Source organism: Solea senegalensis, linkage group LG6 (genome assembly GCF_019176455.1).
Source record: "Solea senegalensis isolate Sse05_10M linkage group LG6, IFAPA_SoseM_1, whole genome shotgun sequence".
NCBI classification, from domain to species: Eukaryota; Metazoa; Chordata; class Actinopteri; order Pleuronectiformes; family Soleidae; genus Solea; species Solea senegalensis.
Genome location: NC_058026.1, coordinates 26,472,325 through 26,499,262, shown reverse-complemented (window position 1 = coordinate 26,499,262; position 26,938 = coordinate 26,472,325). Strand labels below are relative to the sequence as shown.

Genomic DNA, 26,938 nt, shown 5'->3' with positions numbered 1-26,938 from the left:
TCGCCATTAGGTCAGAGAGCAGGATTAAGAGTATATCCAGGGGAGATACAAAACATAAAACTTTGCTTTATGCTGATGATCTGCTCTTGCAAATATCAGACCCAATCGAGAGTATGCCCTACCTTCTTGTCCTGCTGCTAAAATTTAATAACACATCAGGATATAAAGTTAACTAGTCAAAATCTTTGTTACTCCCATTGAATGATCTAGCAAGACAGATCGCTTATGAAAATCTGCCTTTTAAAATAGATAATAATAAATTCACTTATTTAGGAGGGCCACACGGTGGTGTAGTGGTTAGCACTCTCGCCTTGCAGCGAGAAGACCCGGGTTCGAGCCCCGGTTGGAAAAAGGGCCTTTCTGCATGGAGTTTGCATGTTCTCCCCGTGTGTGTGTGGGTTCTCTCCGGGTTCTCCGGCTTCCTCCCACAGTCCAAAAACATGCAATGTGGGGATTAGGTAAATTGGACACTCTAAATTGACCATAGGAGTGAGTGTGAGAGTGAATGGTTGTTTGTCTCTAGTTGTGTGTGTCCCTGCGATGGACTGGCGAACTGTCCAGGGTGTACCCCGCCTATCGCCCGATGTAGCTGAGATTGGCACAGCACCCCCCGCGACCCTCTGGTGGAGGATAAAGTGGTTAGATGATGACTGACACTTATTTAGGAATAGAGATAGCAGGTTCAATTAAGGATATCTTTCGATATAACTACAGGTCTATTCTAGACCGTACCAAAACTGATTTAGATAGATGGTCAAAACTCCCATTCTCTTTGGCAGGACGGATAAATGCTGTGAAGATGACTGTTAATTTCCCCGAGGGAACCTCCCAAAGGGATCAATAAAGTCGTCTGTCTGTCTGTCTGACTGTATTGCCCAGGTTTCTCTATTTATTTCAAATAGTTCCCATCTTTCTTCCAAAATCTTATTTTGCCCAGCTGGATCGCTTTATCATTCATATGGAATAATAAACCTGCGCATATAAAAAAGGCAAGCCTGGAGAGAGTTAAGTCCGATGGTGGTTTGGGTTTACCTAACTTCCTATTTTACTATTGGGCAGCTAACATTGTCAAGCTCACATTGGATAACCATGTTTGTGGATAGGGAGGGTCCGGTGTGGACCGATATGGAATTAAGAGCTACACTCTCTGTTTCCCCAATTTCAATCTTAACTGCCCCTCTCCCCCAGGATACCAAATCATTTGACCTGAACTCAAAATTGGTGGTCCAAAATTCGATTAAGATTTGGCGCCAGTTCAGAAAGCATTTTAATATGACAAATATGTGTAGCCTCTCTCCAATAATGTCTAATCATCTTTTTGCACCATCGCAAATGGACCAGGCATTTGCAGTTTGGCATAGAAGAGGCTTGGTCTACTTTCAAGATCTCTTCACTGATGATGGCTTCGCATCATTTCAATTTTTATGTGAAGATCATAATTTACCAACAGCATTTCTTCAGGTATCTTCAAGCTCAGAGTTTTGCTTCTAAATACTTCCCAGGGTATCCATCTTCACCTTCGAAAGATCTAATGTATTCTGCCCTTTAATAAAGGAGCAATATCTGGGATATATGCATTAGTCCTGAATAGTTGCCCTCAAATGTGGGACAACGTTAAGGTGGCCTGGGAAGGAGATGTTGGAGAAACAATACCGAAGGGCACGTGGAAAAAGGCTATACAGCGCATACACACATGTTCTCTCTGTGTTAGACATGGCCTGATTCAATTTAAGGTTGTTCACAGGTTGCATTATTCTAATGATAGACTGGCTAAATTGTATCTGAATGTTGCACCTAATTGTCCAAGATGTCAGTATTCTCCTGTTTCTTTGGGACACATGTTTTGGTCATGTCCATCATTGTACGTTTTTTGGTCGTCAGTTTTTCAGTCACTCTCAGCGATACCTGGCAAGATACTGCAACCTGACCCGTTGTTAGCTATCTTCGGTGTAGTCAGTGATGAGCTAATGTTGTCCCATCTCCACAAAACTGCACTCGCCTATGCATCGTTACATGCCCGCCACCTGATACTGCTGAATTGGAAGGGAAAGAATCCCCCTTCCTATGTTCATTGGATCAGAGAGGTGATGCTGGGATTAGCTCTAGATTAGCTCATGACCCATGTCAGGAATTTGCCTTTTACGTGACCTCTTGTTTTTATTTGTTTATTTTTATTTATTTTTTTTGCTTGGGTAGTGGCCCTGGTCTTCTTGATACCCAGATACTGATGTTGTACTATTTTTTTTTTGTATTTTGTATTTTATTCCTGTACCAGAAGTCCGAATTGTTGGTTTTACGACCATACTCGTCATTATAGATCATTTGAGTCATTTTTGTTGGTGTGTGTTTTTGTATTTGTGCATATCTATTTGTTTTTGTGTTTTCCCGTTGTTACCGGGTTTGTACAGTGTGAATGTATTTGTGGGGATGCCACCTGGATGGGGGGTGGGGGGCAGGATTCACAACTTGGTGTTACTTTCACGCCAGATGTAATGGGACACACACCTTCCAAAAAGTTCAACAAGCATCTTCATTATTTTACTGTTGTTTTATTTCATTTCATTTTATTGCCTATTTTACTGTTTTATTTATATCTGTATCTTTAGCTCTTGGTTCCACTCATGCTGTGTTTATGTCCTACTTTGCAGGAGCATCTGGAACAAAAACTTTTATATAATAAAGTATTAATAAAGTATTCTGATTCTGATACTTCAGTCCACCACATGTTTGCGTCCTGTCTGTGTGTGACAGAGAGTCAGAGAGAGAGTTTTAAAACAGTTTTAAAACAGTAATCCAGTCAATTGCATTATATGGTAGTGAAATATGGGCTCCATTAACAAACCAAGACTTTTCTAATTGGGACAAACATCAAATTGAAACCTTCCACACTGAATTCTGCAAATACATTCTTAGAGTCCAGAGAAAAACACCAAATAATGCATGCAGAGCTGAACTGGACCAGTTCCCTCTCATTCCTCTCATTCTATAAACACCTCTAAACTAGTGACCCCGCCTCATACCACCACCAAGCCTTACAAAGCCAAGAGAGCAACATAGAGAGAACATAGAGTGTCCGGAGGCTGACCACCACCAACCCTCCCCTGCCTCAAAACACCCCCCAAAATATCTGGCCCAACCAAATGATCACCAAACAAAAAGAAAACTATATCACCTACTGGGAAAAGTCAAGAAAACTCACAGGAAACTAGAATGTTACCTGGCATTAAACCGTGAATACACATGAGCAGACTATCTGACCAGAGTTAAAGACCCCAGACTGAGGAAGACCCTGACCCCATACAGGAGAAGTGACCACAGGCCGACACAGACAGACCTGGCAACCAAGAGAGGACAGACAGCACTCAGGTGGAGACACTGCCACACATACAAAGACCTGAGAGACCTGTTTTTCCCCAAAATCTGCAACAATACATTGAATTTGAAAACATCCCAGACAAAGCAGCATTACAGTTTGTCCTGGGAGAGAAAAGTAAATGCACCATGAAGCACAATATGTGTCTAACTGCCAGAGACTGAGGGACACAAGAGAGAGACAGACAGAGAGACTGAGGGACAGAAGAGAGAGGGACAGAGAAGAGAGAGGGACAGAGAGACTGAGGACAGAAGAGAGAGACAGACAGATAGAGAGACAGAGAGACTGAGGGACAGAAGAGAGAGAGACAGACAAGAGACTGAGGGACAGACAGAGAGAGACTGAGGGACAGAGAGAGAGAGACTGAGAGACTGAGGGACAGAAGAGAGAGACAGACAGAGAGAGAGACAGAGAGACTGAGGGACAGAAGAGAGAGACAGACAGACAGAGAGACAGAGAGACTGAGGGACAGAAGAGCAGCTACTCTCTGTATTTAGGAGTGTATGAACAATGTTGATAAATATGCTTTGGCAATGTAAGATGTACGTTACCATGACGATAAAGACCTTTTTGATTTGATTTGATTTGAGAGGAAGAGAGAGAGAGAGCGAGAGAAAGAGAGAGAGAAGCTCCTCCCTCCCCCTCCTCCTCTCTTGGGCGGAGGTCTCGCTCTGATTCAGAAAAACTTCTGTCAGAAAACTTTGTCTCTCTCGGTTTTTCATCATCATCGTCACCATGTCCGGCGTCGCGTCCACTCTGGCGAAGAAGCGGGCCATGGCCGCGGGCTTCGGCACCAACGCCAAAGCGGTCCGGTTCCTGAACCAGGACTTCGCGGCTCTGCGGGCTCAGTGTCTCTCCGCAGGAAGACTCTTCAGCGACCCGGCCTTCCCCGCCGCGCCTGAGGCTCTGGGCTTCAAAGAGCTGGGCCGCGGCTCCTCCAAGACCCGGGGAGTCACCTGGAAAAGACCCACGGTAAGAACCGGGACCTGGACCCGGACCAGAAGGCGGGCCTGACTCTGTTCTGGATTCTAGTCGAGGATGGGTGTGTGAGTTTAGCTGAGTGGGTGGGGTTAGAGGGGCGGGGTGGCTGTGGGTTTTTGGGAGGGAGGGGGGTGTTTGCAAATACCTGAGGTTGTATGGAGGATTATTAGTGCCACAAACAAGACAAGTCTGTTCACAGTTTACTGAAACAGTGACTGTTCACTCACTCACTCACTCACTCACACACACACACACACACACACACACACACTCACTCACTCACTCACTCACTCACTCACTCACTCACTAAAACACTCACTCACACACTCACTCACTCATTCATTCATTCACTCACTCACTAACACACTCACACACTCACTCACTCTAACACTCACTCATTCACACATTCATTCACACACTCACTCAGACACTCACACACTCACTAACACTCACTCATTCACACACTTACTAAACCATCATACACTCACTCACTAACACACACTCACTCACTAAAAGACTCACACACTCACTCATTCACTCACACTCATAAACACTCTCTCTCACTCACTCACTCACTAAGATACTCACTCACACACTCATCAACACACTCACTCACTAACACTCACTCCCTCACACAACACTCACTCACTCACTAACACTCACACACTCACTCACTCATTCACACACTCACTCACACATTCACTCAGACACTCACTCACTAACACTCACACACTCACTCACTACGACTCACTCATTCGCACACGCACTCACTATCACACACTCACTCACTCACTAAGACTCACACACTCACTCATTCACTCACACTCATAAACACTCTCACTCTTTCACTCACTCACTAAGAGACTCACTCACTCACACACTCATTCACTCACACTCATAAACACTCTCTCTCACTCACAAAAAGACTCACTCATTCACACACTCACTCACTCATTCACTCACTCACTTACACTCACTTACTCACTAAGAGACTCCCTCACTCACACACTCATTAATACACTCACACACTTACTTAGCTGACGGAGACAGAGGAGCTGCTGGTCCTCTGCTGTCTCGTGTGGTCGCTTTGTGTCACTGAAGGACATTTGAACTCAGAGATGGAGGCAGCAGTGGATCAACAACTCCTGAAAATCACTGATTTTCTCTCTGGACTTTGGTGTGGGAAAGAGAGTGGTTTACAAAAGTCAGTCTAACAGTGAGATAAGGATGTGATCATGTGACGCAGGTAAAGATGTGATCATGTGACACAGATAAGGATGTGATCGTGTGACGCAGAGATCATAGACTTATAATGACGCAGTTGTTTATTTTCCTGGTCTGTTTTTTAACTCCACACCAAAGTCCTTCACTAAGTGTGGTTCTCAGCAGCAGGTGGCACTCACAGCACAGTCAGTGCTGATTCTGTGTCAGTTTTAAAAAACTCAACTGTCTTTGAAACTTCACTCTCAAAATATGGCACTAAAAGTCCTCCATACATCTGCTGCAGGGAGGGACATTAAAATTAAACAGCATACAGTGTGTATGCGTGTGTGTAAACACAGTGTGTGTGTGCATGTGTAATACACTGTGTGTGTGTGTGTGTGTTCTCGTGCTGATGTGTCACTGTGTCTTAGTCATAATCAGGAAGTGGAACAGAGGAAGAGAAGGGAGTGACGAGTGTAATTCACCACAACACACAGACACAGAGTTAGCAGAGTTTTCTGTACACACACACACAGACACAGAGTTAGCGTGAGTTTTCTGCACACACACACACAGAGAGTTAGCGTGAGTTTTCTGCACACACACACACACACAGAGTTAGTGTGAGTTTTCTGTGTGCACACACACACACAGAATTAGCGTGAGTTTTCTGTGTACACTCACACACACACAGAATTAGCGTGAGTTTTCTGTGTACACTCTCACACACACACACAAAGAGTTAGCATGAGTTTTCTGTGTACACTCACACACACACACACAGCAGCAGTGTCCTCACGTCTGTCTGACTTTATTATGAACAGTGAAGATAAAAACTGTTTTTTTTTCAGTCTTGTTTTATGACACAAAAGTGTCGTCTGCTAAAATCCCAGATTGTCTCTGTGTACTCAGAGTGTCAGAGTGAGTGGGTTCACGGTTGTCTTCATGTTTGTCTCACGTGTCTCTGTTGTCCATCAGGAACTGGTCTCCAACCCTGAGTTTATCGTGGGTGGAGCCACCAGGACTGACATCTGTCAGGGAGCTTTGGGTGAGTCCTCCATATCCCAGAATCCTTTGCACGCCAGCACAATAAGGCCGACTGTGATGAACCTTTAATCTGTGTAAACAACACAACAACACTACAACACAACCACACAACAACACTACAACACTACAACACAACTACAGTTGTCTCTCACTGTCTCTCAGACACAGTGAGAGACAGTGTGAGACACAGTGAGAGACACAGTGTGAGACACACAGTGAGAGACAGTGAGACACATTGTGAGACACAGTGAGAGACACTGAGACACAGTGAGAGACAGCGAGAGACACAGTGAGAGACAGTGAGACACAGAGTGAGACAAAGTGAGAGATAGTGAGACACAGAGTGAGACACAATGAGACACAGTGAGAGACACAGTCAAACACAATGAGACACCAGCATCTTCTCTTTTTACTTTTTAATATCATCAGCAAAATAAACATATATATATATACATACTGTGTCTCACTGTCCATCACAGGACATACATATACAGTATACATATATACTGTAGACCCTAGATTTGTCTCTGTGTCCCTGTGATGGACAGTGAGACACAGTATGAGACAGTGAGACAAAGTGAGAGATAGTGAGACACAGAGTGAGACACAATGAGACACAGTGAGAGACAGTGAGACACAGTGAGAGACACAGTCAAACACAATGAGACACCAGCATCTTCTCTTTTTACTTTTTAATATCATCAGCAAAACAAACATATATATATATATATTTATATATATATGTACATATATATATGTATATATATATATGTATATATATATAGATATATATATATATATATATATATATATATATATATATATATATATATATATATATATGTATATATCTATATATATATATAGATATATACATATATACTGTGGACCCTAGATTTGTCTCTGTGTCCCTGTGATGGACAACATGAGAGAGACACACTCACACACACACACCTGTATGTCCAAATGACTGACCTCACAGGTGTGTTGTGTGTTCAGGTGACTGTTGGTTGTTGGCGGCCATCGCTTCTCTGACCCTGAATGAGTATGTGATGGCCCGGGTCGTTCCCATGGACCAAGGCTTTGGAGACGACTACGCTGGAATATTCCACTTCCAGGTACCAGACGTCACAGCTGTCAACCCAGTGTCAGTACGGTTGCAGTTTGAACTGTTCTGAGAAGTGTCTGGAGAAGTTCTAAAAAAGGTTCTAGAGAGAGTCTGGAGAAGTTCTAAGAGTCTGGAAGTTCTAAAAAGGTTCTACAGAGAGTCTGGAGAAGTTCTTAAAAAGGTTCTAGAGAGAGTCTGGAGAAGTTCTTAAAAAAAGGTTCTACAGAGAGTCTGGAGAAGTACTAAAAAAGATTCTACAGAGAGTCTGGAGTTCTAAAAAGGTTCCACAGAGTCTGGAGAAGTTCTAAAAGGCTCTAGAGAGAGTCTGGAGGAGAAGTTCTAAAAAAGGTTCTACAGAGAGTCTTGAGAAGTTTGAAAAAAGGTTCTACAGATAGTCTGGAGAAGTTCTAAATACGATTCCACAGAGAGTCTGGAGAAGTTCTAAAAAAGGTTCTACAGAGAGTCTGGAGAAGTTCTAAATACGATTCCACAGAGAGTCTGGAGGTTCTAAAAGGTTCTAGAGAGAGTGTGGAGAAGTTCTAAATCATTCCACAGAGAGTCTGGAGAAGTTCTAAAAAAGGTTCTAGAGAGTCTGGAGAAGTTCTAAAAAAAAAAAAAAGGTTCTAGATAGAGTCTGGAGAAGTTCTGAAGAGGTTCTAGAGAGAGTCTGGAGAATTACTGGTCTTCATAGTGGTCTTGATCATGTTCATCCACTGTGGCTCAGTTCACAAACTGCTGTTCCATCAGTGTGGGGCATATAGTGACATATGCTGGTGAAGGTGCACATTACAACCAACTGACCATTCTCTATCTCTAGTTCTGGCAGTTCGGGGAGTGGGTGGACGTGGTGATCGACGACCGTCTTCCAGTCAAAGATGATGAGCTGTTGTTTGTCCACTCAGCAGAAGGGAAGGAGTTCTGGACCGCTCTGCTGGAGAAGGCCTATGCCAAGTAAGACCACCAATTAATAAGACCACAAATTAATAAAACCACAAAGTTAATGTGACTAATGTGAAAGTTAATGAGCGTTCTTGTCAATCACGATTTCTTTTCAAGAGAAACTTCTTGACTTCAACAACATAAAATTCTTCTTTTCTTGAATTCGATTCCATTCGATTCTGTGACAGACCCAGAACCAGACTCAAACATGTGCAGCATCTGCCTCCGCTGGTTGGGTTGAAAGGACAAACGTGTACATTCTCAATCATGAGAGGTGAAATAAGAAAAAAGAAAAAGTCCACTTGCTCCCGACTCAATGTATTTTGGGTTCTTTCTTGAGCTTTATCAGTGCATCACTGCCTCCTGCTGGTTTGATGTATGACTTCAAAAAGTTTGTTTCTGATAGAAATGTGAGGACATTAACATCTGCAGTTTCAGAGAAAGTTTTAGAGTTTGGTCCGTTACCTTCAGTGAACAGTTCCTCTGTGTTCTCACTGCAGAGTCAATGGCTGCTACGAGGCCTTGTCTGGCGGTTCCACCACCGAGGGCTTTGAGGATTTCACTGGAGGCATCGCTGAGAACTATGACCTCAGGCAACCTCCATCCAACCTGTTCCACATCATCAAGAAAGCCCTGGAGGCCGGAGCGCTGCTGGGCTGCTCCATCGACGTGAGTATGATGATGATGATGATGACCATGGGTTCAAGGTTTTTTATTTGCCGTTTGTGCATAAACTTACCAGGCACTTTGGAATTCTTGTGCAGAGTTCTCTGAGTCAACATAACGGGAAAGAACAGTATAATAAAAAAGTACAACTAATATAAAATATAAAACACTATACAGAGAGGTGGGATATAAATACAAAAAACAAGGGTAAAGGGCAAGTGGAATTGCAGGTTTTTTCACAGTGGCTGTGGTATTGAGCGACAGGTCTGATGTGACCTGCTGTCCCAGATCCTCTCCACATCAGTCCCTTTGATGATGACAAATCCGTGTATCATTCATTATTTTCATATTCAATTGAAATTCCAAAATCATTTTTCGTACTTTCAGTTTATTGCTCAGATCAAAAATAGGAAATTGAATAACAGGTCTACGGAAAGATTTTGATATTTAATTTGTCCGATTTGTGTGAACCGGAAGTTGTTGTCTTCTTCGTGTGTTGCACTTGGAAGTTTAACGTTAGCCTTCAAAACCATACTGATGATCAATCATGGAGAGTTTCATCTTGTTCAGAGGAACGAAACGGGTGACTGTAAAGGAAGACGACATGACGACCGAAAAAATCGGCAGGATCTTATTGTAGGTAACTTATTGTAGTTTTATCTTAAAATAAGTCTAATTTATTCTGTAAAATTGCACTGACGTAACGTTAACTGTTAGCTATGTTATTTTATAGCAAACATTACCTTTACTAACATTGAACTGAACCCCTTCACTGTTTACATATGAACATGGCCCCAGTCTCTACATCACCGATGACAGCAACGTATCCCTATTTCCTGGGCCTGATGGCCACTTTAGCACTTTAGACCTCATAATCATGATGAAAAACCTGCTCACAGAAATGTTTATAATCACGTTTAAAAATAGTACGTGGCCTTGCTTTTGGGAGCTTAGCTTGTCTGATAGTGGCTATAACACAATGATTGCTCATATCATTTGCAAAAATCGCAATATCTGAATATATATATGAGGAGTCTCACTGAAGTCTAAAGTCAAAAGCTGTTTATTCAATGAGGATAAAGTCTCACTCCTAGCAGAGGGCGGTCTATAGCAGCCTACGATGGTGAGGAAGTGGCCATTTAGAAGCTCCAACTTCAGAGTAAGAGATTCAAATTGACTGCTAAGGGAAAGAGATGATTGAAGAGTTTCAGATAGGACAATAATATCAGTATCAGTCGATTTAACCCAGATTTTAACTAGGTCAGGTTTTGGCTATAGACTTCTAACGTTTAGGTGTACAACATTAAGCCCTGATCTGGATTTAACATCAATTGGAGTACTCAGACAGTTTATTTATGGGCCAGGGTTGAGTTCAATGTTACCAGACAGTAAAAGCAAAAAAAAAAGGTACTGGTTGGATAGAAATATGTCTATTCCTTGAACTAGTAGGACATGGAGGATAAGAATAAAGCGATAGCAACCAGTCATATGCACTAAATAATACAACAAAGTGAAGCAAAATGGAAACAAGTAATGATTAAAAACAGTGCAATCTTCTCCGTGTTCAATGGGAAGACAACTGTTTCTAATCCAAGTTCGCTGATATTAGGCAGAAAGAAAAGAGCCAGAAGAGTAGGCACTACATTTGCCATGATGAAAAAACAATAGCTGAGGCTAGCTGCTGCAGAGCTGGTGGAGGCTAGCTGCTGCAGAGCTGGTGGAAACTAGCTGCCGCAGAGCTGGTGGAGGCTAGCTGCTGCAGAGCTGGTGGTGGCTCGCTGCCTGCTGGTGGAAACTAGCTGCTGCAGGGCTGGTGGAAACTAGCTGCTGGCAGCTGCCAAAGCTGCAGAGCTGGTGCTATGAGGGCTGGTGGAAACCAGCTGCCGCAGGGCTGGTGGAACCCAGCTGCCGCAGGGCTGGTGGGAAAGACTGGTGGAGGCTCGCTGCCGCAGAGCTGGTGGAGGAGCTGGGCTGGTGGAGGCTAGCTGCTGTAAGGCTGGTGGAGGCTAGCTGCTGCAGAGCTGGTGGAAGGTAGCTGCTGTGGGCTGGTGGAGGCTAGCTCCCACAGAGTTGGTGGAAACTAGCTGCCGCAGGGCTGGTGGAAACTAGCTGCCGCAGGGCTGGTGGAAACTAGCTGCCGCAGAGCTGGTGGAAACTAGCTGCTGCAGGGCTGGTGGAAACTAGCTGCTCCAGAAACTAGAAAAGAAACCAGCTGCTCCAGAGCTGGTAGAAACTAGCTGCCACAGAGCTGGTGGAAACTAGCTGCCGCAGAGCTGGTGGAGGCTAGCTCCCACAGAGCTGTTGGAAACTAGCTGCTCCAGGGCTGGTGGAAACAGCTGCTGCAGGGCTGGTGGAAACTAGCTGCTACAGACCTCACATTCAGACCTCACAAAGAACTGGGTTGGCTGCCATCTTGGATATAGTTTTGATGGATGTAAAGTATGTAGAGGGGGAGGTTTCTTCCTGAAGTCTATGATAACTTCTAGCTGCCGCAGAACTGGTGGAAACTAGCTGCCGCAGAACTGGTGGAGGCTCGCTGCCACAGAGCTGGTGGACGCTAGCTGCTGTAAGGCTGGTGGAGGCTAGCTGCTGCAGAGCTGGTGAAAACTAGCTGCCGCAGAGCTGGTGGAGGCTAGCTCCCACAGAGTTGGTGGAAACTGGTGTGAGTGCCACTGGTCTGAAGTCATTAAGAGTGGACGTGTCTGGTCTTTTGTGGACTGGTATGATGGTGGAGGATTTGAAAATGTGTGGAACTACTGCCTGGGACAGTGACAGGTTGTAGATGTCAGTGTACACACCAGCATCAGAACTCTGGGGGGTACTCCACTGGGTTCTACTGCCTTGTGGGGGTTAACCTTCTTCAGAGCCCTCAAGACCTGTGTGTGTGTGTCACCTGAAGAGTCCCTGGGGTCACAGGGGGCTTTTGAGGGTGTGTCTGTGTTCAGCCTGTCGAACCTGGCATAGATGCTATCCTGGGGGTCTGTGGTTGTTGTGGTTCTCCTGTAGCCCCTCCCCGTCTGCCTTGCCTCCGCTTCGGCTTGTTGTTCTTTGTTGTCCCTGTTGGGGACGGTGCTAGTGTCGGGTTAGCATGGCAAGCAAGCTCAGGGAAGGATTCCAGCGATGATGATGATGATGATTAATTTCTTTGTCTTTGTAGATCACTAGCGCCGCAGACTCTGAAGCTGTTACTCGTCAGAAGCTGGTGAAAGGCCACGCCTACTCGTTGACCGGTGCTGTGGAGGTAACCCCACGCCCCTAATTATGACATCACGGTGGCTGATGATGATGATGATGATGACCACATGTTGTTTTTCCAGGTAAACTTCCGTGGTCGGCAGGAGAAGCTGGTGAGGGTGAGGAACCCGTGGGGTCAGGTGGAGTGGACCGGAGCGTGGAGTGATGGGTAACACCTGAACACCACATGACCACACCCCCTCTGATCCAATCACATGTCACTAATTCTTTGTCGTGATTTCACACAGATCGTCTGAGTGGAACTACGTGCAGGGAGACTGTCCACACGCCAATGCTGAGGACGGAGAGTTCTGGTAGGCACAGACACCAGGTCAAAGGTAATTTCAGGAGGTACCGTTGAAAACTCCTCTCTTCTCTTATCTCTGCAGGATGTCTTTCAACGAATTCCTGCGTCACTACTCTCGTGTCGAGGTGTGCACGCTAACGCCCGACGCCATCGATGACGACTCGGTCAAACACTGGAGCGTCAGTAAGTTCGACGGCACCTGGAGGCGGGGCTCCACGGCCGGTGGCTGCAGGAACCACCCATGTGAGTGTTCAAGCTCAAGTGTTCAGTTCAGTTCAGTTCAGCTCAGCTCAGTTCAGTTCAGTTCAGTTCAGTTCAGTACAGTCAGTTCAGTCAGTACAGTTCAGTTTAGCTCAGTTCAGTACAGTTCAGCTCAGTACAGTAAAGTTCAGTTCAGTTCAGTTCAGTTCTTTTCTTCAGTTTGTCCCAAAAAGACAAAATCAGTCTTTGTTTAAGGACAGACTGTGGACGTTTGTCTTCACTTCCACCCACCGTTTTTCTGTCAATCCGTTTTTCTTCCCAATCAGCTGACTGTTGTGTCACAACATGGTACACAACAGTCCTGTACCATGTTGACATGAGATGAGAGGAGATTCAACTTTATTGTCATTACTCAAATACAAGTTTCGGGTAACAAAATGAGGTTTGCATCTCACCAGAAGTGCAACAAGCAGAAAGTGCAAGAATATGAATATATATGTACAGAAGTAGATTTGTTCTATGAATAAGTATAAATAAAAAAAAAACCCAAATATGAATATATATGAGCGCTATAAATACAATTATATTGTGCAGATTATTATATACAGATAAGGTGCAGTGAATACACTATATTAATAAACATTCTGTTCTGTTTCCATGACGCAGTCACAAACTAACTTGTAACGCGTGTGCAGACACGTTCTGGATGAATCCTCAGTTTGTGATCAGGCTGAATGAGGAGGACGATGACCCTGATGATGGAGAGGTGGGCTGTTCCTTTGTGGTCGGTCTGATCCAGAAGAACCGCAGGAAGCTGAGGAAGCAGGGAGAGGACATGCACACGGTCGGGTTCGCCATCTACGAGGTGACGAGCGCCGGAGTCATCTCACACACACGCACACACTCACGCACACACTCACACACACACACATATTTATGTCTTTGTATTTGCTTTTTTTGTTTAGGTTCCAGAACAGGTGAGAAGCAGCACCTTCAGGTCAAAAGTCAAAGGTCAGTGCCTCACTGACAGTACATAAATAAGTTGATGTTCCCTCAGTTCCACGGGCAGAGGGAGGTTCACCTGGATAAGAACTACTTCCTGACCCACGCTCAGACGGCAAAGTCAGAAACCTTCATTAACCTGCGTGAGGTCAGCACTCGCTTCAAGCTGCCGCCTGGAGAATATCTCATCGTCCCCTCGACCTTTGAACCTCACCTCAACGGAGACTTCTGCATCCGAGTCTTCTCTGAGAAGCAGACGGACACGCAGTAAGAGTGTGTGTGTGTGTGTGTGTGTGTGTGTGTGTGTGTGTGTGTGTGTGTGTGTGTTAATGCTTCTCTGTTTTCTGTCAGACCCTGTGATGACCCGGTGGAGGCGGAGCTCGAGGACGTGAGTGAAATATACAATCCGTATAATAAATTATATGGATTGATTGACAGTTTTTAATCTGTCAATCAGCCATTTTAAGATGAGTCAGCAGTGTTAAAGGTCTGAATCTGTAGTTTCAGCAGTCTGTAAACTGTGAGTCGGCAATTTTTAAGCAGTTTGTAAGCTGAGTCAGCAGTTTGTAAGCTGTGAGTCAGCAGTTTTGTAAAATTTGAGTCAGCAGGTGTAAGCTGTGTGTAATAAAGTTGTGTTGTTTTGGTTCAGGAAACAGTTTCTGATGAGGACGTGGACGCAGGATTCCGAGGTCTCTTCAGCAAACTTGCTGGAAACGTACGTTTTCTTTTTTCATGTGTGTTTGTGGGGGCGTGTCTGTGGGGGCGTGTCCTCAGCTTGTGTTTGCCTCTCAGGACATGGAGATCTCTGCGGTGGAGCTGAGAAGCATCATGAACAAGATTGTCGCTAAGCGTGAGTCCATGCGTTGACACAATGTAAACATGTAAAAGAACCCACGAGTCACAGAGCTGAGGAACCAATCAGAGAGCCTGAAACCTCTCACTTCCTGTGATCCCAACAGGAACCGACATCAAAACTGACGGCTTCAGTATGGAGACCTGCAGAGTCATGGTCAACCTGATGGACGTATCCTTTAAACACTGGTCACTCAGCAGGTGAGCAGGTGAGAGGGTGAACATGTGAGAGGGTGAACAGACATCAGTGATCTTTAACTCAGCAGCAGGGCAGTGGAAACGGGAAGCTAGGCCTTGGAGAGTTTGCCACACTGTGGAAGAAGGTTCAGAGATACCTGGTGAGACTCCGCCCCCTCACCTGTAAATGCACCTGTGTGTGTGCGTACAAACACGTGTGTCCTCTGTGTCTGTAGTCCATCTACAAGAAGAACGACACTGACGACTCTGGGACCATGAGCACACCAGAGATGAGAGTGGCCTTCAAAGACGCAGGTGACTTTGTCATGTGACTTCCTGTTTCTGCTTCTAGACCTCTGACCTCAGCTGCTTCCTGTCTGTCTGCTCTTGCTGATAGTGTTTGTTAAAATGTGGACAGACAGAACCGACACTATACAGACAAACGGACAGAACCGCAGACGTCAGTCATGTGTCCATTCTCTGTGGTTCCTCTGTGAACATGTGACTGTGTGTGGGTGTGGTCACGCTGACTCACAGAGTGACATCACAGCAGCTGAATTCACTGGGACCACCTCCTGTTTGTGCTGTAGTTTCTGTGACAGTTCTGTTTGACCTCAGGGGGTGCTGATGTCTGGTGTGGCTGCTCAGGCCCAAGGCAATGTAGAAGAGCCGGGGACATTTTGAGCAGGGTAGGGTGAGAGACAGCAACTTTATCTATGAAGTTCTGTTCTTATTATATTTGTCCTGCAGCTCAGTGGATGTTTGCAGAGTGAGTCACAAACTCACATTAAAAGTCCCGCCCTGTGCTTGTGGCCTCAGGAAACATCTGTTGTTCAGGAGACACTTGTTAATTCACTTCATTATCTTACCGTGTCTCTGCGTTACAGTAGAAATGTGTTTGTGACTACATATACATATATATATATATATATATATATATACATATATATATATATATATATATATATATATACACATATATGTATATAAACATGCGTGTGTATGTACAATATATAAAAAGTTAAGTGACTTTGCTCCAAACTAAGTTTTCTTCACGTCTTCAATGAAAGACGCAAGACTAAATTTCCTGTGTCTCTGCTAACGTCTTCGTCCTTTCTTGTCTTCTGTCTGTCCTTCTGCTATGCCTGGACTTTCTCCACGGTCAGTGATGATTATGATGATGATGAGGATGTTACTTCCTGTTCAGAAGCAGCTGTGTTGGTGTTGTTGTTGTTCATACGTCTCTGTCCCTTGTGTTCTCGTCCTCCTCAGGTTTCACTCTCAATAACGCCATCTATCAGCTGCTGGTGGCGCGGTACTCTGACCCCGACATGACCATCGACTTTGACAACTTTGTGGGATGTTTGATGAGACTGGAAATGATGTTCAGTGAGTCAGCACTTTACTTATTTATTTAGCAATCAATCACTAAAAACCCTAAAAACTGAATTAAAAATAAATACATACACATGCTGAAACAGCTAACATAGCTGCAGCTAAAACAGCTGACAGAGTTTGGTTGACATGGCTAAGAGCTAATAGGGCTAACAGCTAACACAACAGATTAATGAGAACAGCTAACAGAGGCTAATGGCTAATAATAGAGCTAACTATTTAATTTAGCTAAACCTGTAAATATTAACATTTATCTTCAATCTTAAACACAGCATGGATGCTAACTAGCTTGTTGGCTCAACAGATGCTACATGGCTAATTCATAAATGATTTAACTGTTTAATGAAGCTAACATAGCTACAGCTAATAGAACTCCTTCAAACCTTTAAAAATTAACCTTAATGAGATGAAAAACAAACAAACAAACAACAAGTGTTCCTCAGGTGAGTCCAGGTCTGGATCCAGATCCAGGTGTGGATCTAAAATGTCTGCCTCATGTGTCCTCTGCAGAAGTCTTCAGGAAACTGGACGCTGACAGCAGTGGATCCATCGAGCTCAACTTCAACCAGGTGAAAAAACACCTGCGAGTCTGTGTTTGGGGCTGAAACAAAGAAACAGAGAAACATCTTTGTTTATTTTCTCTTTGCAGTGGTTAAACTTCTCCATGATCTGAACCAGGACTCTCCTGATCTGAACCAGGACTCTCCTGATCAGGACCAGGACGCTCCTGAGGCTCCTGCAGCTCCAGCTTCACGTCATATTTCAGTTTACAGAGGTCACATCTTTCATATCCGCTCGTGTTCACACATCTATAATCTATAATCTACAATCTAAACACTGTTTACTCAATAAAGTCATAGACAACAACGTCTCGTGCTTCTGTTGTTTTCAAGTTAAGCCTAGCCTGGTTTTCTTAGCCTAGACGAGCTTAGCTTAAAAAGCAAAGTCTTAAGAACGATAGTTTTGAGCTCATTAAAGGTTCAAGTCTTTATTGAAGATAAAAAAACGATTAATATTTATTTATTTTACAGAAATTAATTATATTTTATTTTCTTCAACATCTGATTAAGCAGTGAAACACAGTTTTTTATTATCATTATCTTTATTATTAATATTATTATGAATATCTTGACTCTCAGAACCTGCTCATTAAAATACAAATAATATTTTACACAACTTAAAGTTTATTAAACACATTTAAACTGAAGCAGCATTAAAATGCTCCGTTTATGTTTCATTCATTGTTCATGAACGTTTTTTTCAATAAAGTTTATTTAAAAAAAAAAGTCCATTCTCCCATGCTGCGCAGACGATGACGTAGCCCCGCCCCTCCCGACGAGCGGGGCTTGGTGCGGCAGCAGCACAACATCCACAACAGCATCCATCACCTCAGCACGCGCTGTAGTACTGTTACTGTAGTACTGCTACTGTAGTACTGTTACTGTTACTGTAGTACTGTTACTTTTAGTGTAGTACTGCACTGTACTACACAGGGCTACAGTAATATCAGAAGACTGAGACACAAGGTGAGTACATGTTTCTGTTCCGTTCCGGTCCGGTCCGATCTGATCCAGTCTGGTCTGTATTTATGTGTAACAATCAGATTATACCTATATGTGGTCACAATATATGTATATATATATATATATATATATGTATATATGTATATATATATATATATATACATATATATATATATATATATTTAGCTATATATGTGTATATATATATATATATATATATATATATATATATAATATAATATGATCAGTATCAGATCAGACTCCAGAACCAGAACCTCAGACCAGACAACAATCGGTTTCTCTTACTTACTTCTAGCTCTTATTTGTACCCAAATGTTTAAATGCACTTTTGTAAGTCGCTTTGGATAAAAGCGTCTGCTAAATGACATGTAATGTAATGTAATGTAATGTAATTTTGTACAAATTTTAGAGGAAAAATTAAAAAATATTTTGTTGCTTATTAAAAATGTTTGTTGTTCACAGTTTAACACGTTCATCAAAACCAGGTAATCTGATTATCATCTGTAATCTAATTATCATCTGTAATGTGATTACAAAAGTACCTTCACACTGAATGCAGGGATTTGTCTGAAACGCAGTTCTGACTTGACTCAGTTTATTTTCAGTCTCGTTATTTTGGGTGAAAGTGAATCATTAGAATCATTAGAATCAACAGTTGACAGAATGGTTTAGCAGGTTTTCGGTTTCTTTGATTCGTCGCACGTTATCGGCTCACTTTGACAGTAACTCTTAACCAGAGATAATGCTAACGCTAATGTCATGACTCAGGTGTTTTCTAACGTATCTGTGACGATCAGCTTTCTCGTCAAATGAGTAATCTGCATTCGGTGTGATCGGACCCTCATCAGAACCTGATCCTCTGGTCTTCTCCTGATCCAGTTTGCTGGTGTGTTGTGGTTCAGGATGTTTGGGGGCGTGTCTGCTCGTATCCAGAAGAACCGGCTGAAGGCTGGAGGTCTGGGCTCGGTCCAGCATGCAGTCCACTATCTGAACCAGGACTTCCAGGCCCTGAGGGAAGAATGTCTGCAGTCCGGGTCACTGTTCGAGGACCCGATGTTCCCTGCAGAACCACAGTCGCTGGGCTTCAAGGAACTGGGACCCTTCACTGCCAAGACCAGAGGGATGGAGTGGAAGAGACCATCAGTAAGAACTAAACCAGAACCTGGTCCTAAACCAGAACCTGCTCCAAACTACTCAGCATGTCATAAACTGGTTTTAGGGATTTATATTGAACAGCCACCAGGGGGCGTGGCATCACTGTGTCAATCATCTTCACATTTAGAGTGTGATTGATAGCTAATAGATGACGTCTGTGAACGTCCGTGTGTGTGTGTGTGTGTCATACAGATGTGGATTTTGATTGGCTGTTTCAGGAGCTGACAGAGGAGCCTCAGTTTATTGTGGGCGGAGCCACCAGGACTGACATCTGCCAGGGAGCTCTGGGTGAGTGTGTTGGCATCATTTTGAGCATGGTTAGCATCACACAGCAACAACACTGATGTGAACAGGTCTCCTGGCAACAGCTGTCGAGGGGGAGGTCCCTGTAAATCACACACACACACACACACACACAGTCAGAACATGACTCACTGCTGAGTCATGTTCTGACTTGTCTCTGTGTGCCAGTGTGTGTGTGTGTGTGCTGTTACACGGGAATGTCCTCACCCCACCCACACACTGTTTCCTGTGGGTGGGGCTTCATTTGTTTGTTTCTGCTATGGCTCCACCTACCGGACACACACACACACACACACACTTACATCCAATCAGAGAGCAGCGAGGAGTCAGCTGAAGACATCACTCACTCACTCACTTACACACACACACTAACTTGCTCACTCACTCACACACACTCACACACACACACACACACTCAGTCACTCAGTATTGATCAGATTATTGATCGGCTAATGGATGAAAACAGGAAGTGTTGTTGTTGATTTTAGCTTTTAGCATAGCATTAGTGTCTGAGTGAAATTTTAATTTTAAAATTTTAAAAGCTTAATGTTAGTGTTTAGCTTAGCATTAGCGTGTCCCCACAGACCATCAGGCTGATAATGGAGTCAGCTGATTGTCAGCTGACTGTCGCTAACAGTCTGACATTTACTGGAAATGAAAAGAGAGAGAGACAGAGGGAGAGAGAGACAGGAAGAGAGAGAGACAGATTTACACAGAGACAGAGGAAGAGAGAGACAGAAAGAGATGGAGAGAGAGACGGGGAGGGAGAGAGAGAGACAGGGAGCAGTCTGAACATCAGCTGACTCTGCTTGTTTCTCAGGTGACTGTTGGCTGCTCGCTGCCATCGGCTCGCTCACTCTCAACGAGCGTCTGCTGCACAGAGTGGTTCCTCACGGTCAGAGCTTTGACCTGCAGTATGCTGGCATCTTTCACTTCCAGGTCAGACTCCGCCCACTCACAGAGACTTTGGCCCTTCAGTATGCAAGTATGTACTTGCATACTTGAGAAGTACGAGAGTACATACTTGCCAAGTACAATACACAAGTATGATTCTTCAGTTGGAACAGCAGCTACTTCCTTGTTCTACTGTTTGAGTTGCGGGTGGCACCAAGTGCTGAAGCCTCATTACCGCCACCTACAGTGTTGATAAATTAACATTTGAAATACTTTTAATAAATGCATAAATATAGTTATTATTTTCACATTTTAAGTATTTTACTTCATTTATTAATTTATTTTTATTAAAATATACAGCACCATGTGGAAAATAGATACAGTATATTACAGCAGTGTAGAGTAGTATACTGTATATATATATGTACATATTATATTTAAATACATATACAATGACCGTGTGACTTTAATATAAATATAAAATTCAAAGTTAAAATAAACAAAACAATAATATACACACTTTCAAACTGTCAGGTCAAAACATTTACATTTTAAACAAAATAACACCTCAACAACAAATCTATGGATCACATCAAGCATGTAAATAACAATAATGACAGAGACGTAATTATTTCATCAGGCTGAGGCGGAGCTTATCACCTCCGTCAATGTCGCTGCCAAACTATAAATACGTCAGATCTTAATACACAAACCACATGTTTGAATTCTTCAAACTGTGGTCCAGGACACAGAAAAATATTTATTTATAAGTATGGACAAGTATGGATATTGAGAAAGGGCCATTAATCAAGTTAGAAGAGAGGTCAGAGGTCACTGAACCAAACAACACAGCATTTAAAAGTGTTGTCCCTCTGTCTTTATCCATCTGTGTCCTTCTGTCTTTATCCCTCTGTGTCCTTCTGTCTTTGTCCCTCTGTGTCCTTCTGTCTTTATCCCTCCGTCTTTGTCCCTCTGTGTCCTTCTGTCTTTATCCCTCCGTCTTTGTCCTTTTGTCTTTGTCCTCTGTCTTTGTCTCCGTAGTTCTGGCAGTTCGGTGAGTGGGTGGACGTAGTGGTGGACGACCGTCTGCCGGTCAAAGACGGAGAGCTGATGTTTGTCCACTCAGCTGAAGGCAGCGAGTTCTGGAGCGCTCTGCTGGAGAAGGCCTATGCTAAGTAAAACTGAGGCTCAGACCACTGGTTATGACCATGTTATGACCACTGGTTAAACAGTGGTTATGACCATGTTATGACCACTGGTTAAACAGTGGTTATGACCATGTTATGACCACTGGTTAAACAGTGGTTATCTCCATGTAATGACCACTGGTTAAACAGTGGTTATCTCCATGTAATGACCACTGGTTAAACAGTGGTTGTGACCATGTTATGACCACTGGTTAAACAGTGGTTATCTCCATGTAATGACCACTGGTTAAACAGTGGTTATGACCATGTTATGACCACTGGTTAAACAGTGGTTATGACCATGTTATGACCACTGGTTAAACAGTGGTTATCTCCATGTAATGACCACTGGTTAAACAGTGGTTGTGACCATGTTATGACCACTGGTTAAACAGTGGTTATCTCCATGTTATGTCCACTGGTTAAACAGTGGTTATGACCATGTTATGGCCACTGGTTAAACAGTGGTTATGACCATTTTGTGACCATTGGTTAAACAGTGGTTATGACCATGTTATGACCAATGGTTAAACAGTGGTTATCCCCATGTAATGTCCACTGGTTAAACAGTGGTTATCTCCATGTAATGACCACTGGTTAAACAGTGGTTATCTCCATGTTATGTCCACTGGTTAAACAGTGGTTATGACCATGTTATGACCACTGGTTAAACAGTGATTATGACTATGTTATGACCACTGGTTAATAAACTGGTTCAATTCAATTCAATTTAATTTGTATAGTGCCAAATCATAACATACATTATCTCAGGTCTCTGTACATAGACAACATCAAGGAGAGCAGAGAACCCCAACAGTTCACACAATGAGCAAACACTAGGCATCAGTGGAAAGAAAAAGCTCCCTCTTAACAGGAAGAAATCTCTGACAGAACCAGGCTCAGAGATGTGCGGTCATCTGCCTTGACCGGTTGGGGTGAAAGGAAAATGGGGGACATTGGAGAGGTGGAGGACAGAATGGTTGTTGGTAGTTGTTGACTGGCTGTTTCCTGTGTCTCCTGAGGTTGAACGGTTCATACGAGGCCTTGTCCGGCGGCAGCACCACTGAAGGCTTCGAGGATTTCACAGGGGGCGTGGCTGAGATGTACGAGCTGAAGAACGCGCCCAAAGATCTTCATCGAATCATCAGCAAAGCTCTGGACAGAGGATCACTGCTGGGCTGCTCCATAGATGTCAGTAACATCACAGACCTTAGGTCACTAGTTTACTGCCTTAACCAGCTGTCAGAGACCTTAGGTCACTAGTTTACTGCCTTAATCAGTGGTCAGAGACATTAGGTCACACGTTTACTGCCTTAACCAGCAGCCAGAGACATTAGGTCACTAGTTTACTGCCTTAACCAGTGGCCAGAGACCTGCAGTCACTAGTTAACTGCCTTAACCAGTAGTCAGAGACCTTAGGTCACTAGATTACTGCCTTAACCAATGGTCAGAGACCAGGTCACCTGCCTTAACCAGTAGTCAGAGACCTTAGGTCACTAGATTACTGCCTTAACCAATGGTCAGAGACCATAGGTCACTAGTTTACTGCCTTAACCAGCAGTCAGAGACCTTAGGTCACTAGATTACTGCCTTAATCAATGGTCAGAGACCTTAGGTCACTAGTTTACTGCCTTAACCAATGGTCAGAGACCTTATGTCCTCAGGTCAGCTGATGGTCCTGTCTGTGTCCTTCATCCTCAGATCAGCAGCGCCTTCGACATGGAGGCAGTGACTTTCAAGAAGCTGGTGAAAGGCCACGCCTACTCTGTGACTGGACTCAGACAGGTGAGCTCCGTCCCTGTCCATCACCCCTGACGGTGACTGCGGGTTGATGGGTCAAAAAATGGGTCAAACACCATCTCTGTGTTTGACCCATGACGCGTGTCTTCTGAGCAGGTGGAGTACCACGGGCGCCAGGAGCGTCTGATCCGGATCAGGAACCCGTGGGGTCAGGTGGAATGGACCGGAGCCTGGAGCGACAGGTGAGCTGTGATGAGGGGGTGTGGCTGTGGGTGTGGTGAGCTGTGATGAGGGGGCGTGACCACGTTTCGCTGTGTCAGCTCCTCAGAGTGGAACGACGTGGACTCAGCGGAGAAGGACGAGATGATGTGTAAGATGGAGGATGGCGAGTTCTGGTGAGTTTGAGGACTAGAGTGAGGTCACTGATGATGAAGATGATGAAGATGATGATGTGTGTGTGTATGTGTGTGGGTGTCAGGATGTCGTTCCAGGAGTTCCTGCGTCAGTTCTCCAGGTTGGAGATCTGTAACCTGACTCCTGACGCTCTCAGTCAGGACTCCATCAGCTTCTGGACGACCGTGATGTTTGAGGGCGCCTGGAGGCGGGGCAGCACCGCAGGCGGCTGCAGGAACCACCCCAGTGAGAAAAAGGGGGCGGGGTCAAATATAACATGTGTTTTATTTATTTCTTTTTTATTGAGTTTTCAAAAAACTGTAGTGAGAAAAAAAAAGACAAAACAAAACAGTTGAAACAGAAAGAACTAATTAACACAATTGCATGAATGCCATACATGGATATCATCTCCAGTGTGTGTTGTATATAATATACATACATACTTCATAGACAGTTTTTTTGTTCAATTTGTTATCTTATCAATAGTCAACCCATGTGCAGATACATGCAAAAAAACCTCTGACCTCTGACATGATGATGATGGTGACAGGTGACGACAGCCTGAATTCATTTCCCACAATGCCTCTGTGCAGACACATTCTGGATCAACCCTCAGTATAAGATCTCTCTGCTGGAAGAGGACGACGACCCTGAGGACGACGAGGCCGCCTGCAGCCTCCTGGTGGCGCTGATGCAGAAAGACCGACGCCGTTTCCGTCGCCATGGAGACGACACGCATACCATCGGCTTCGCTGTCTATGAGGTCAGTTACGATGTTCTGTTATGACTCCCTGACAACCATCTTACACACATCAGTCTCCATGGTAACCCCCTCCCACACCATGGTAACCCCCTCATTCTCCATAGTAACCCCCTCACACACCATGGTAACCTTCTCAGTCTCCATGGTAATGGTATACCAGCCTGCTCTCACAGTGTTGTGACTCTTCTTATTCTTCTCTGGTGTTCACAGCTTCCTGAAGAGGTGAGTTTGGCCACGCCCTCTTCATAAACACCGTCCACCTTTATTTACCTTCAGCTCCTCACAGTCCATGTGTCCATCAGTACCGAGGTGGTCCCAGCATCCACATGAAGAAGGACTTCTTCCTGCGTCGCTCCTCTTGCGCTCGCTCTGAGACCTTCATCAACCTAAGAGAGGTGAGCGCCAGGATCCGCCTCCCGCCGGGCGAGTACCTGATCGTTCCGTCGACCTTTGAGCCGTCAAAGGAGGCCGACTTCGTCCTAAGGGTTTTTACGGAGAAACAGGCGGAGACCGGGTGAGTGTGTGGATCAGAGCCGGCTCAGAACCACAGGGAGGTTCTGTGTGGTCAGTGTGTGAATCTGTGTGTGTCTGTGCAGGGAGATGGACGACGACGTGGAGGCGACCTTTGACCTGGAGGTAAAACTTAATTCAAACAGGCAGTAGTGAGGTGTACATGTGACCTTTGACCCCCTTTTCTCTGCAGGAGGAAATCTCAGAGAGCGACATCGACGATTCCTTCAGGTCCATGTTTGCTCAGCTGTCTGGAGACGTGAGTCTTTTCTGCTGAGTCATCACAAGAGATGGTTATTAATTATGTTTTTCTGCCGAGTCATCACAAGAGATGGTTCTTTATGACGTTCTTCCTGCTGAGTCATCTTATCTGTCATCAGGACATGGAGATCTCAGTGCGAGAACTCAGGACCATCCTGAACCGAGTTGTTTCCAAACGTGAGTTCGGATAGTTCTTCATCTGTGTGTGTGTGTGTGTGTGTGTGTGTGTGTGTGTGTGTGCGCGTGTGTGAATGATGATTCAACGATTTCTCCTGTCTGCAGACAGAGACCTGCAGACAGACGGGTTCAGTATGGAGTCGTGCAGAGCAATGATCGGCCTCATGGACGTATCCTCACATGCTTCTCTAGAACCTCATGTTCTTCACCTGTTCACTTGACCTTTGACCTTGACTCCACCCCAGAAGGACGGCAGCGCTCGCCTTGGACTGCTCGAGTTCCAGATTCTCTGGAATAAGATCAGGAAGTGGTTGGTGAGTCAGAAGCACCTGAGCTCACCTGAGCATTAGAGCTCACAGGTCAAAGGTCAGACTGTTTCTTCTTCTCTCAGGGAATCTTCAGAGAGTTCGACCTGGATAAATCTGGATGTATGAGCTCCTACGAGATGCGTCTGGCGCTGGAAAATGGCGGTAACGTTAACCGTGTGAACCCGAGCGGGTGACTGTGTGTCACTTGTGACCTTTGACCCGTGTGTGTCTCTGCCCTCAGGCTTCAAACTGAACAACAAGCTGTTCCAGACGCTGGTTGCTCGCTACGCCGACAACGAGATCATCGACTTTGACAACTTTACCTGCTGCCTGGTCAAACTGGAGGTCATGTTCAGTGAGTGATGAACACATGAATGACATCATCACCATCATCATCATCAACTCACGACCAAACCTCAGTCTGATATTTTATGTTTAAAAATGTTTGACATGATTCAAAAAATCAATCATTCATTCACACCTGGTTCAGACGCTCATTCATATTCATCCATACATATTAATATTCACCCTCACTGATTCATATTCATTCTCGCTCATTAATATTCACCCTCACTCATTCATATTTATCCTCGCTCATAATATTCACCCTCATTCATTCATATTCATCCTTGCTCATTAATATTCACCCTCACTCATTCATATTCATGAATGCGCCTCCATGTTTACAGAGGTCTTCCAGGAGCTAAACAAAGACGGGACAGGAAGAATCGAGGTCAACATCACCGAGGTATGTAAACTGTTTCAGAACCTGGTTCGAATCAGATCAGAACCAGGTCCAGGTCCACTGATGTCTCCCTGTCTCCTCAGTGGCTGCTATTGACCATGTGTGGATGAAGTCACTTCCTGACGAGACAGGAAGTACAACGCCATGGCAACAACCAATCAGAGCAGAGCTGCAGTTACTATACTATACACTGTTAACTCTGCTGCTGCTGCATCTACTCCCAGATAGAGGGCGCTACAGCTCATACACACATTATGGCCTATGCTTTTATTTATTGATTGATTGATTGACTGATTGATTGATGGATGAGACAGATCTCAGGGTTTCATTTTGTTTGTTAGGTGAAGATGTGTTAAACTAACTCTGCTAAAAATCATGGTAACAATAAACATTTACACTTTAAAGGAGACAAAACTGAGTTTGTGTTTTTGAACTGAACACACACACACACACTGACCTTTTGTGAGGGAAGA

At 44.3% G+C, this 26,938-nt stretch overlaps 2 protein-coding genes across 5 annotated transcripts; both read left to right on the top strand.

Moving 5' to 3' along the window:
* The first annotated feature begins 4,011 nt into the window (after nucleotides 1-4,011).
* Nucleotides 4,012-17,352, top strand: LOC122771004 (calpain-2 catalytic subunit-like). The gene is made up of 21 exons (XM_044028261.1): nucleotides 4,012-4,345; nucleotides 6,536-6,605; nucleotides 7,604-7,722; nucleotides 8,530-8,663; nucleotides 9,152-9,320; nucleotides 12,475-12,558; nucleotides 12,635-12,720; nucleotides 12,800-12,865; nucleotides 12,941-13,101; nucleotides 13,755-13,924; nucleotides 14,025-14,036; nucleotides 14,117-14,328; nucleotides 14,413-14,449; nucleotides 14,711-14,776; nucleotides 14,854-14,911; nucleotides 15,021-15,085; nucleotides 15,183-15,251; nucleotides 15,327-15,405; nucleotides 16,363-16,479; nucleotides 16,996-17,054; nucleotides 17,135-17,352. Exons 1-21 carry the CDS (start codon nucleotides 4,109-4,111, stop codon nucleotides 17,156-17,158), a joined length of 2,094 nt encoding a protein of 697 aa, XP_043884196.1. The 5' UTR covers nucleotides 4,012-4,108; the 3' UTR covers nucleotides 17,159-17,352.
* A 469-nt stretch (nucleotides 17,353-17,821) lies between these two features.
* capn1b (calpain 1, (mu/I) large subunit b) lies at nucleotides 17,822-26,879 on the top strand. 4 transcript variants are annotated; one of them, XM_044029056.1, is made up of 23 exons: nucleotides 17,822-18,011; nucleotides 18,492-18,514; nucleotides 18,932-19,172; nucleotides 19,403-19,472; nucleotides 20,308-20,426; nucleotides 21,423-21,556; nucleotides 22,591-22,759; nucleotides 23,270-23,353; nucleotides 23,465-23,550; nucleotides 23,629-23,703; nucleotides 23,787-23,947; nucleotides 24,295-24,464; nucleotides 24,675-24,686; nucleotides 24,767-24,978; nucleotides 25,061-25,100; nucleotides 25,168-25,233; nucleotides 25,355-25,412; nucleotides 25,518-25,582; nucleotides 25,658-25,726; nucleotides 25,804-25,882; nucleotides 25,962-26,075; nucleotides 26,410-26,468; nucleotides 26,549-26,879. In XM_044029056.1, exons 3-23 carry the CDS (start codon nucleotides 18,933-18,935, stop codon nucleotides 26,573-26,575), a joined length of 2,109 nt encoding a protein of 702 aa, XP_043884991.1. In that variant the 5' UTR covers nucleotides 17,822-18,011; nucleotides 18,492-18,514; nucleotide 18,932; the 3' UTR covers nucleotides 26,576-26,879. The 4 variants fall into 4 exon arrangements, with proteins under 4 accessions (XP_043884991.1, XP_043884989.1, XP_043884990.1 ...); XM_044029054.1 differs by having other exon boundaries at nucleotides 18,909-19,172; XM_044029055.1 differs by lacking the exon at nucleotides 18,492-18,514.
* The last annotated feature ends 59 nt before the right edge of the window (nucleotides 26,880-26,938 follow it).